The following is a 13,591-nucleotide window of genomic DNA, read 5'->3' on the forward strand; positions in this document are numbered from 1 at the left end:
AACAAACCATGTGTGACCAACAATATAAGCGTTTTAAGAGAGTTATGTAAAAAGTCTATGGGAATGCAAAGGAAGGAGTAACTAATTCTGCCTGGAGGAGTAAGAGTTTTACAGAGAAGGGCTTTGAGGATGACATCTGAGCTGGAAACTGAAAAGCGAAGGCAACTCCAGGCACTCTAGATGAACGGTGGTGCTTTTACCCCAGATAAAGTGAATAGATGTCTATCACTATTTTAGTGAGGCACATGTGGTGTTCCAAGGACAAAAAGTTAAGACCATCACCAGATGGTCCATATTAAAATTATAGCCCTATAAATAGGAACAACTATGTATTAGACTGGGATGTTTATTTAAAACCCACTCAACAAATAATGTTTTAAGACCTGCTTCTTAAGATACTAAAACTTAGTAATTTAACTAAAACCCGTAATTTAACTAAACAGAAAATACCATAATATATAATGTACGATAATATGACATATAAGCCCATTCTATTTAGTATTTTTAAAAAAATACATAGCAAAGGACAAATATAAGAACAGTTTGTTTCCTTTCAAGAGGAAAATACAGGAAAAAAGCATCCTAACAGATACATACACTCCTCTAACAGTTGAATAGATTTTTATCTTTGTTAGGTTGTAGGGGGTCACCTGGGTCTAGTTTGACATTTTATCAAGACCTATAGAAGGACGAATACACATACATTTGTAGGCTCAAAAAGACTGTGTTTATCATGCTTGTTAAGAAGCAAAACAGGCAATTTCTAGGAAGGTATCATATTGTAGTGGTTTAAATAAGTGCCAAAATGATAGCTATCTTAATTCTTTTAAAGTTAAAACGTAATTCTAAATAAAGAGGATAATGTAAGATAATTTAAGTTGCTGATTCTGCTGCATACTCCCCATTCTTTTTGTGTAAACCACTCCCAATAATAAATAAACTACCATATGCTGGAATGATCAGCCTGTCTCAATAAATCCATCACAAGCAAAACAACTAAAAATACACATTTAAAGTCCAATCCCACACTTCTAGGGTTGAGCAGGCTAAGGGACTCTTTAAGAAGAGGGCTCTAGTAGAATCACACTTCCCTGCAGATTCCATTAGCTAGTTAAGAACAGTGTCAGCATCTGGTGGCTTAGAAAAAAGCATTATCTACAATGAGGGTCTCTGTACAAGAAGAGGAAGAAAAACAATACTTTGACAGTGGAACTTACAAGAGGAAGAACATAACAAACAAATATTACTTGCCTTCCAGACTCCAATCTTCCTTTCATGCTTCTGTAGTAAAAGTTCTTCAGCTATGTCTCTCACCTGTACCTGGAAGCAAACCAATGATTTTATCCGAGTTATTCAGAATGTCTACAGTATTGAAATCACTTACTGATTTAACAGCTTTAAAAAATGAGGTAAAGGTCAGTGTGAATAAGAGAAAGAACAGGAGAAAGAGAATAAGACTTAGAAATGGAAGCCCTGTCCATGTCCCCGGGCAAGTCACTCAAATTCTCTTAACAGTCTCCTCATCTGCAAAATGGAGATAATAATACCTGAGTGTATTGCCCCAAAGGTAGACAACAGTTTCACTTGGGCCCCATAGAAACTGAAGCGGGAAGGATGATTAGGACTTCCCAAATTTTTGTGTATTTTCTAGCCACGACTAATTTTAGATGAGCACAAAAGTTACTCAACACAGGGAGGTAATACAGTAGATATTTCTCGAGGTTATTGCCTATTCACAATATTTTCCCTTTTTTGGGAACCACTCCTGCCAAATCTGTGCTATGTGACTCTACCTCCCTGTCTATAGCAGGTAGATCCAGGAGCTGACCCAGACAGACAGGGACTAGAATCACTGCTGCTCAGTCTTTTGGTAGCCACAGCCTGGAGAAAAGATCTGAGAATTCTTCTTGCTGGGTTCCCAGGGCTGTCCTGGCCCCTGGCCTTTGCAAAGCTTGGGTGCCAACTCTTCCCCTAAATGTGTGAGATGCTCCAGCATCATTTTATTAAAAATTCTTGATCTTCCTTCTCTTCTGTCTTTGGCTTTAAGGTTGCCAGAATCAGTGAATGTTGCTGGCCACACACAGAATTGCTAAGTTAGGAAGGAGCTGTAAATTACAATAAAGTTATTGTGGTAAACGTAGTGAGAAAACACGGTAAACAATATTAATGAGCCAAATATCTTTCTACTTGGCTTTGGATAGACAATTAGAGTTAGCCTGAAGAAAGGAAACGAGGAAATCTGAGTTGTCCCAAAGCTTACTTCCAGGAACTTTTTGCCTAAAACAAGTCAGGTCTTCTTCCCCATACTATAAGTTCTATGTTCCCAGCTGTACTGTGTTTTCCATAACTTAAGGTGTTAAGAAGACTAAGGATATTTCCAGATAAGTAAGACTCAAAGTGTTTGATAAAATAAATATGGAGGGCAGCTTTTTTACATTCTTCCTGATCAATACTAATGGCATGTGCTTTGCATACTGAAGTCCAGAATTACATGCTCTCTACTCCTTGTGTTCTTTTTGTAAAGATCAGGTTTGCCTGTTTTTAGGTGTGATAATGACATTTAAAATTATTGAAGCAATACATGCTTCTTATAAAATAAAAACTAAACAAAGCAAAACAACAAAAACCCTACTTTACAAAGTAAAAATCCTTCACACTACCCATACCCATTCCCAGGAGGCAGATCTTTTCTTTCATCTTTGTTCATAAACATAAATATAGACAGAGGGAAGGAGAAAGAGAAATGCATAAATAGACAGATATACAGATATAAGTACATATAACGGGATTATCTTCTATGTATTGTTCTGCATCCTGCTTGTTTCACTCAATAAATAACATCTTTCATTACCAGTATATGTGGAAATCTCATTTTTATAATCTCATTTTATATGGAAAACTGCACAGGTATCCATAGTATGGAATTCTTATAATTCATTTAACTATTCCCCTTTGTACATCCTTGCCCATTTATATGAAGACTCAATAATAATAATGTAAAAAATAATAACTATATTAATAGACAGTATGTGAGTGTTTGCTGTGTACCAGGCACCACGCTAAGAAACTACACATATATCATTTCGTTTCCTCTTCATAACAATCTTATGAAGCTATTACTCTTATTATCTCCATTTCTTTTCCAAATGAGAAAACTAAGGTTGTGAAACTTATTGTTGTACAATTAATATGTGGCAGTGTTGAGATTAAAACTTGGGAAGTCTGACTTCCTGCTCTTAACCACTATGCCATGGAAGTACAGTGGCTGAGTCAGGCTTTCACATTTGAGGCTTTGAGAGGTGCTGTCAGTTGCTATCCCGAGATTATACTAATTTACATACCTTTATCTTTTGACGTGCTGCAAACTGTTCACTTGCAAGAAACAATGGCAACCACACATTTTCTAGCCTATTTAGGACATGCTTCTGAATTTCAATTAGAACAGCTGCATCAAGCTGCTCATGGAGAATCTTTCCCCAGCCACCACTTAAATGCATTATCTAAGGAAATAAAAATGAAACAGAAACAACAAACTTCTGTTTAGGTAAAGAAATGCTAGTAGTCATTAATTTATTCATTCACCCCAAGACTATTTGCTGAGCACCTGATAGGTGCCAGAATTTTCATTTTCTGTAAAATAGCTCCTGGCTTTGCTGTGTAGAGTAAAGACAGATAACTTCCCTAACATCAAACAGAGAATTGTGGTTTATGTGATGGTTGTTTTAGATGTATGATTTTGCTTATGATAATATATGTCAAAGAACACAGGGATTTCTATCCTGTGTGACAACTGCAGTGCCATTTTTTTCTCCATGGCTTCAGTTTCTTCAACTGTAAAATAAGGGCATTAGACTTTTAGTTTTCTAAGGGCTCTTCTAGGTCTAATATTCTATGAATCTCTGATTCTACTCAAATGGACTTGTTTGAGAAGGCATTTTCTTTTGTGTCTGAGAAAAATAAGGCATTAATTAGTTAAGAGACAACCTTGACTCAGACATTATAAATATGCATATTACCAATAAACATTGGGTTGGACATGGTGGAATGATGGTGGTGGTAGCAATGTAGGGCTGTTCCAACAACTTCAAAGAAGAAAACAGAGATAGCAGGAAGTAGAAAAAGGCCAGGTTATACAGACAATAGTCTCTGACTTGCACAGGTAGCCCTTTTATAAGACAATTTCTCTGTGGCCAAAATCTTCCTTCTATATAATTACTGGCTTCCATGATACTAATGGCCATAAAAATTAATTAATTAAAAAACAATACTAATGGCCAATTCCTACTATAAATCATCCTGTTTCTGCATATATACCACTCAAAATTGGTGAGTTTTTTGTACACAGAAAAAAATTGGACTCCTCATTGGAGTCTTAGCTCTCCTTTGACTAATAAGATTAACTTAATCCTAATAATAATATTGTTTTATATAAAAAGAGAAACTCTCTCAGCCATCCTTTAATAATATTAATCAAATAATATTAACAATAATACGGTTTCTGTATAAAAATAAGAAGAAAAGAGAATAAGAGAAAAGACTACTTTGCTAATCAAACTGCAAATTGGCCACACAACTAGGATTAGAACTAGCATGGTCTGTATAAAACATAAGGCGATGCAGAAATCCTTAAGTATAAAATAGGTAAATAAAAATAAAAGTGAAGACAAAGATGAGGAAGAAGGGTCATTTGGAAAACTCCTCTATAGTAAGCACAATCATTTGCTATGACAGCAATGGATGACTTTTTCCACTGAATTTTTAATTCTCAGCAAGTTTTACTATGGAAGGTTCACACAGTAGCATCAGATACCATGAAACCTCACACAATGTAGCACAAGCCAAATAGAAAACAAATGCTTTCCATGTGCTTATTTCATACTTATGCTTATTGAGATACTCCCAGCCACTTTTGCTAATACATCCCAGATTTGTATCTCAGGGAACTAATGGCAAGACATTTTTGTTAAAGTTGCTTAATTCTAGAATTTCTTCTCCCTCTTACTCCCAAGGACTTTTGTTTATTTTCCCCCCAAAGATCTAGATTTTTAATTTGGTATGCCCTACTTATGAATAGCTCTGAATTTTTCTTTATGAGATTTGTATTTTACAAACGTATGCCATCAGGGTACACATCCTTTTAAACTACGAAAATAAAGAACTCAAATGCTACACATTTTATCTAGCAAACTTCTAATATTAGCAAATTTCAGGTTAAATAAATTACAACAATTTTATATTTCAAAGGCATTAAAATTGAGCCATATCTCATGTGATCAATTACATGAACACTCAAAACCACTGTTGAATCCCAATCTGACATTTTTGCTGTAAATAATGACACCGTCTAGTTATTAATAAGTTGTGATTAAAGCCATATGATCTTGGCTCAACAAAATGGAAAATCTATGTTCCTGGTCAATAAAAATTGTTTTGGGAGACAGTACAATGGCAAACAGGATTTTTCAAAAATCAGTTATGTCTGGAGTAATTTCAGGTAAGACAAGAACAGAAAAGAGGTAGAGATGGGGTTTAATGGCTGATAATGGCTGCTTTTCTGCTTTTGAAAGGTACAAGGACTTTGTCCTCCTTGTTTACCACTTATCCTGAGCACCTAGAACAGCGTCAGGCATATCACAGGCACCCATACTTGCTGAATGAATGGGTGAGTGGATGAATGAAAGTTATTTTTATTCCACAGATTACTTTAAAAATAACACAGTTTTAATAATATATAATACTTGAGTGAATTTTAAGGCATCTGTAGAGGGACTTCCCTGGTGGTCCAGTGGTTAAGACTCCACGCTCCCAATGCAGGGGGCCAGGGTTCGACCCCTGGTCAGGGAACTACAGCCCACATACTGCAACTAAGAGTTCGCATGGCTCAACTAAAGATCCCACATGCCGCAAGTAAAGACTCCGCATGCTGCAACTGAGACCTGGTGCAGCCAAATAAATAAATGAATAAATAAATTTTTTAAATAAGTAAATAAAGGAAAGCAGCCTTTATTTAAAAAAAGACATTTGTAGATAATTATGAATACCTAAAAAAAAAGATATCAAAAGTGTCGAACATATAAGTCATAAAAGCAAAAGAAAAAAGAAGACATTGAGATTGTTGGCAAAAAGAAATAAATTACTGATTTTCATACTTAAATGTAGAAAATATGTCTCCATGTTGATACCTGGTCCTGTTGATACAGAGAAGCTGGACTGTTGGGTCCAAAGAAATATTTTTTATTAAGGTACTTGTTTTTAATGTACATAGATTCTGCCTCCCTTTGCTTTCGATCTCTGTAAGTTATTCTTCGGAACTGTTCAATGTCTGTCCAGCACATAAGGTCCATGCTAAAATGAAAAAGTACAGCCCTTCTTATTTATTTCTTTCAATTCTATTAAACACCAAACAAGTTGTTGTTTTGACAGAATTTAGAAAGTGCTGTATTGAGCAGTTAGCACAACCGATTAGACCATGGAACTAATGAGTATGATATTATTAATATTATTATTAATATTGTCTTATCCTGGCTAAATATATGAATGAATACAAGGAGTGCTGGGATCAGAGAAGAATCTACCATCATACTGGTAGGGTGGGTCTCAGAGTTCTTCCATTAATGATGAACTAGTATTATAAATTTCAAATATGGAAAAATTTCCACCTATTGCATGTCTATTTGGCAACCTGCTAAATTTAGAATGATTATCATCACAAAGGGGAACTATATAGGTGAAATTTGGCTCCCAGGTCTAACCTGTTTTTGTTAACTTGGGAGAAAATTATTGGAAAAAATATGATTAACACTTCAGTTTATATTAGATAAATATGTCATAAGGTACCAAGATTCTATGCAGAACTATAATGTTTCATTTATGTATTAACTAATGAAAATCACAAAATAGTAATTTCAATAGCTTAGTAAAATATAAAAGAGAAACTTCTCAGAAAGAGTCATTAGAGCACCTGTTTAGAAAAATGCAAAAGAAAGAAACATGAGAATAGGCAAAAATAAAACATACTGGTGTTTTAATTTAGCCAATGGTAAAAGTATCAACAAATATTGTTTGACCACTTAAAATAACATTTTGTAGGCTGTTATCAAAATGCAATTCCCAACAAAAGGTTATCCGTACAGGTTTCATTAATCTTTACTGAAATGGGTAAAATCTAGCACCAAACCATTTTTATCATATGTTGAATCAAAACAAGTATCTAACAGTTTAGAAGAATATTTTAAGAGAGAAATAAATTTTAAAATGGTTATGTTCCTTACCTTGAAGAATGAGCCTCAAGAAACTGATGAAAATGTTCAAACTCCAGTTTGTTGTTAAGCAGATCATTAAAATTAAAATGCCTATATTCTGCAGGAACATTATTCCAGTATTCTGTTTGTTTAGAGACATGAGGAAGTGGTGAAATACCAGATCCAATTTCACAAGTAGTGTCCTAGTGAAATAACACTTTTCATAAAAATCTCTTAAATACAATAAATTATTTTCCAAATTTAAAGAGAAACTGAAATAAAAATTAACTATTAGGCCAATGGCATTTATCAGTCCAATGGTAGAACTGGGTAAAGAATCCAGAATCTGGTTCTAACTCACATCAAATTCTGTTCTGTTCCTTTCCATTCCATTCCCTTCTTTTCAGGAACATTAGTAAGTATTTACTATACACTTGCTTATAAAATATTAATTTTATTATTTTTGTTGGTACAGAAGTAATATGTCTTTTGTAATAAAAAGAAAACAAAAAGCAGACATTGTACTACCATTCAGAGATAACCACCACAAACATTTTTATGTGTATCCTTTTAGTCTTTTTTGTACACACATGTAGTTTATTACAAACGGAAACAGGACTATACAACCATGTATGGTTTTTGGTTCTTTTTCTTAACGATATATCATGAACATAAAACATTAGTTTGTCTATAAAAGTTTTTTATGTTATAGAGTAGTAAAAGATACTTTAGATGTAATCTCCTTCATATAACAGTTAATTGTTAGGTATTTTTAATACCTCTGATGTTTTGCGAACAGTTTACAAGTCCTTCAGGGCAAAGAGCTAGAGAGGCTTATTCTTCAGAAATCCTTCCTATGTAACTCCCTATATAATTAATTCACCTCCCTATTTGTTTTTGAAAAGCATCAGACCATGAGATAAACTACCTATATTTAAAAAATCAATTTTTGATAGGTATAAGTATTATGAATAGTATTATAAATTAAAAAAAATTTAAAGATACTTTATGAATTTTTATGTATCCTTTCCAGATATTAATTAATAGAATTTCAAATAAAGAATTTCTGTGTTTATAAGGCAATAACATGAAGGTTACATTTAAAAAACAGCTTTACTGTTTGGGAAAAACTTTATTGCAAAAGAATAAAGATTTCAGATAGCTACAAAGTAGAAAATTAAAAAATCACCTGAAACCTTACCACTCAGAGCTAACTATTTTTAATATTTTGATGAACATTTTTCCAGACAGCCCTCTTTGCATACATGTATACACCTAGGAATGCATGTATAATTTTAGGTGAATAGGATTAACCGATACCAGTGTTTTTGTTCCCCACATTTTTATAAAATAATATGTCGGGGGCATTTTCCATGTCAATAAATATGAATCTAAACTGTCATTTCTAAGTAGATACACACATTTAATCTTATGGCCTTATGGATCTATCATGGTTTACTTAGCCAATCACAAATTTGCAAATAACACTTTAATATCCTAGTCAATCCTATGATATTTTTATTGACTCTGTTAAAGCCTTTCCATATTTTTTCTTTATTATTTTGCTTACTGCTATCACACAACACTTCTTTTTCTGTTTGGAAAACTCAATTTAATTCTTTTGTGACCTGAACAAATAGCGCTGCTGCCATACAGAAAATAACCAGTAACATTCAAAGGAATATAATGTGGCTTGAAGGCTCTTAGCTAAGGCAAACCTGTATCTTGGCTCCCTATGCTACTTCAACTGCTTTATTTTTCTGGCTTTGTTGTTAAATGTGTCAAAAAAATGTGATACCTGTCAAATGCAGCATGTTGGGCAAAGAAGCAGCAGAAAATGAAACTGCCTGACCCCTACTTTATCAATACATGATTTCCTCAATATACGATTCCTACTCCCCCCGGCTCCCCCCCAATATATGCAGTGATAATCCTTTCTAGGTTAAAATCTTTGTTTTTCTAAGTAGAGAGTTTCTTACCTCAGCTTTCTTGGAAACTGTCTCTTTATGCAAAGCCTGTAGCTTTCTGAAGTACGTGGAATTTAGCTGTCGAGTTTCCTCCACCAGCTCCACCTATAATAACACAATAATAAAGTTTGTAACATCAAAAGAATGTGCATTATGAAAAAGTGGGGAAAGCGTGCACAATTTGCCAATAACAGTGGGCTAAAAAACAAATACACTTGCCAATAAAGTAATTTAGTTTGGAGGCAGAAGCAAGAAGACCCACATAGTGAAAAACATTAGCTACAGGGCTTCCCAGGCGGCGCAGTGGTTTAGAGTCCGCCTGCCGATGCAGGAGACACGGGATCGTGGACTGGTCTGGGAAAATCCCACATGCTGCAGAGTGGCTAGACCTGTGAGCCATGGCCACTAAGCCTGTGCGTCCAGAGCCTGTGCTCCGCAACGGGAGAGGCCACAACAGTGAGAGGCCTGCGTACCGCAAAAAACAAACAAAAAAAAAAAAACATTAGCTACAATTGCTATAGGTGCAAGGTTAGGTTGTTTTATTGGGATGTTTCCTGTTTCTTAAGGTAGGACTGCATTGCTATAAACTTCCCTCTTAGAACTGCTTTTGCTGCATCCCGTAGGTTTTGGGTCGTCTTGTTTTCATTGTCATTTGTTTCTAGGTACTTTTTGATTTCCTCTTTGATTTCTTCAGTAATCTCTTGGTTGTTAAGTAGTGTATTGTTTAGCCTCCAAGTGTTTGTATTTTTTACAGATCTTTTCCTGTAATTGATATCTAGTCTCATAGCATTGTGGTCAGAAAAGATACTTGATAAAATTTCAATTTTCTTAAATTTACCAAGGCTTGATTTGTGACCCAAGATATGATCTATCCTGGAGAATGTTCCATGAGCACTTGAGAAAAATGTGTATTCTGTTATTTTTGGATGGAATGTCCTATAAATATCAATTAAGTCCATCTTGTTTAATGTATCATTTAAAGCTTGTGTTTCCTTATTTATTTTCATTTTGGATGATCTGTCCATTGGTGAAGTGGGGTGTTGAAGTCCCCTACTATGATTGTGTTACTGTCAATTTCCCCTTTTGTGGTTGTTAGTATTTGCCTTATGTATTGAGGCGCTTCTATGTTGGGTGCGTAAATATTTACAATTGTTATACCTTCTTCTTGGATCGATCCCTTCATCATTATGTACTATCCTTCTCTGTCTCTTGTAATAGTCTTTATTTTAAAGTCTATTTTGTCTGATATGAGAATTGCTACTCTAGCTTTCTTTTGATTTCCATTGGCATGGAATATCGTTTTCCATCCCCTCACTTTCAGTGTGTATATGTCCCTAGGTCTGAAGTGGGTCTCTTGTAGACAGCATAAATATGGGTCTTGTTTTTGTATCCATTCAGCCAGTCTGTGTCTTTTGGTGGGAACATTTTATCCATTTACATTTTTTTTTTTTTTTTTTTGCAGTACGCAGGCCTCTCACTGTTGTGGCCTTTCCCGTTGCAGAGCACAGGCTCCGGACGCGCAGGCTTAGCAGCCATGGCTCACAGGCCTAGCCGCTCTGCAGCATGTGGGATCTTCCTGGACGGGGGCATGAACCCGTGTCCCCCACATCAGCAGGCAGACTCTCAACCACTGCACTACCAGGGAAGCCCAATCCATTTACATTTAAGGTAATTATCAATATGTATGTTCCTATTCCTATTTCCTTAATTGTTTTGGGTTTGTTATTGTAGGTCTTTTCCTTCTCTTGTGTTTCTTGCCTAGAGAAGTTTTCTTTAGCATTTGTTGTAAAGCTGGTTTGCTGGTACTGAGCAGAAGGAAAGAGATCATAAAGATTAGATCAGAAATAAATGAAAAAGAAATGAAGGAAACAATAGCAAAGATCAATAAAATTAAAAGCTGGTTCTTTGAGAAGATAAACAAAATTGATAAACCATTAGCCAGACTCATCAAGAAAAAAAGGGAGAAGACTCACATCAATACAATTAGAAATGAAAAAGGAGAAGTAACAACTGACACTGCAGAAATACAAAGGATCATGAGAGATTACTACAAGCAACTATATGCCAATAAAATGGACAACCTGGAAGAAATGGAAAAATTCTTAGAAATGCACAACCTTCCGAGACTGAACCAGGAAGAAATATTAAATATGAACAGACCAATCACAAGCACTGAAATTGAAACTGTGATTAAAAATATCCCAACAAACAAAAGCCCAGGACCTGATGGCTTCACAGGCGAATTCTATCAAACACTTAAGGAAGAGCTAACACCTATCCTACTCAAACTCTTCAAAAATATAGCAGAGCGAGGAACACTCCCAAACTCATTCTACGAGGCCACCATCACCCTGATACCAAAACCAGACAAAGATGTCACAAAGAAAGAAAACTACAGGCCAACTTGTTAACTGATGAACATAGATGGAAAAATGATGTTCACTGATGAACATAGATGGAAAAATCCTCAACAAAATACTAGCAAACAGAATCCAACAGCACATTAAAAGGATCATACACATGATCAAGTGGGGTTTAGTCCAGGAATTCAAGGATTCTTCAATATACACAATATACACAATCAATCACTGTGATACACCATATTAACAAACTAAAGGATAAAACCCATAGGATATTAACCCATAGGATATTAACAAACTAAAGGATAAAACCCATAGGACAATCTCAATAGATGCAGAAAAAGCTTTTGACAAAATTCAACACCCATTTATGATAAAAAGTCTCCAGAAAGTAGGCGTAGAGGGAACTTTCCTCAATATGATAAAGGCCATATATGACAAACCCACAGCCAACATCATCCTCAATGGTGAAAAACTGAAAGCATTTCCACTAAGATCAGGAACAAGACAAGGTTGCCCACTCTCACCACTCTTATTCAACATAGTTTGGGAAGTTTTAGCCACAGCAATCAGAGAAGAAAAGGAAATAAAAGGAATCCAAATTGGAAAAGAAGAAGTAAAGCTGTCACTGTTTGCAGATGACATGATACTATACATAAAGAATCCTAAAGATGCTACCAAAAAACTACTAGAGTTAATCAATGAATTTGGTAAAGTTGCAGGATATAAAATTAATGCACAGAAATCTCTGGCATTTCTATACACTAATGATGAAAAATCTGAAAGTGAAATCAAGAAAACACTCCCATTTACCACTGCATCAAAAAATCTAGAAACAGGGCTTCCCTGGTGCCACAGTGGTTGAGAGTCTGCCTGCTGATGCAGGGGACACGGGTTCGTGTCCCGGTCCGGGAAGATCCCACATGCCGTGGAGCGGCTAGGCCCGTGAGCCATGGCCGCTGAGCCTGTGCGTCTGGAGCCTGTGCTCTGCAACAGGAGAGGCCACAACAGTGAGAGGCCCGCGTACCGCAAAGAAAAAAAAATCTAGAAAAAATAAATGCTGGAGAGGGTGTGGAGAAAAGGGAACACTCTTGCACTGTTGGTGGGAATGTAAATTGATACAGCCACTATGGAGAACAGCATGAAGGTTCCTTAAAAATCTAAAAATAGAACTACCATACGACCCAGCAATCCCACTACTGGGCATATACCCTGAGAAAACCATAATTCAAAAAGAGTCATGTACCAAAATGTTCATTGCAGCACTATTTACAATAGCCAGGTCATGGAAGCAACCTAAGTGTCCATCATCGAATGAATGGATAAAGAAGATGTGGCACATATATACAATGGAATATTACTCAGCCATAAAAAGAAACGAAATTGAGATATCTGTAGTGAGGTGGATGGACCCAGAGTCTGTCATTCAGAGTGAAGTAAGTCAGAAAGAGAAAAACAAATACTGTATGCTAACACATATATATGGAATCTAAGAAAAAAAAATAGGTCATGAAGAACCTAGGGGTAAGACGGGAATAAAGACACAGACGTACTAGTGAATAGACTTGAGGATATGGGGATAGGGAAGGGTAAGCTGTGACAAAGTGAGAGAGTGGCATGGACATATATACACTACCAAACGTAAAATAGATAGCTAGTGGGAAGCAGCCGCATAGCACAGGGAGATCATCTCGGTGGTTTGTGACCATCTAGAGGGGTGAGATAGGGAGGGTGGGAGGCAGGGAGATGCAAGAGGGAAGAGATATGGGAACATATATATATGTATAACTGATTCACTTTGTTATAAAGCAGAAACTAACACACCACTGTATAGCAATTATACTCCAATCAATATGTTAAAAAAAACAACAACAAAACAAAACATTAGCTACAGCAAAGTCAGGCTTCAAATGTTAAAAAAGGTATACATTTCTATGTAATGATATAATGCCACCAAAGATCATTCCTCCTTTCTGGACACCCCATGTGAACTAGCAGACAGTGCAAACATGTTGGGTGGATC

The 13,591-nt window shown here is 35.7% G+C and overlaps 1 protein-coding gene across 2 annotated transcripts in view; it reads right to left on the minus strand.

Moving 5' to 3' along the window:
* RGS22 (regulator of G protein signaling 22) overlaps positions 1–13,591 on the minus strand; it is a 181,628-nt gene that overhangs the window by 56,879 nt on the left and 111,158 nt on the right. For both annotated transcript variants that reach the window (XM_049700216.1, XM_049700215.1), the window contains exons 16-20: positions 9,221–9,313; positions 7,272–7,444; positions 6,183–6,345; positions 3,342–3,500; positions 1,252–1,320 (exon numbers count right to left, since the gene is read on the minus strand). In XM_049700216.1, the coding sequence (XP_049556173.1) occupies positions 1,252–1,320; positions 3,342–3,500; positions 6,183–6,345; positions 7,272–7,444; positions 9,221–9,313 (657 nt within the window). The remainder of the gene's footprint in view (positions 1–1,251; positions 1,321–3,341; positions 3,501–6,182; positions 6,346–7,271; positions 7,445–9,220; positions 9,314–13,591) is intronic.

This window comes from Orcinus orca, chromosome 17 (assembly GCF_937001465.1).
Source record: "Orcinus orca chromosome 17, mOrcOrc1.1, whole genome shotgun sequence".
Taxonomy (NCBI): Eukaryota; Metazoa; Chordata; class Mammalia; order Artiodactyla; family Delphinidae; genus Orcinus; species Orcinus orca.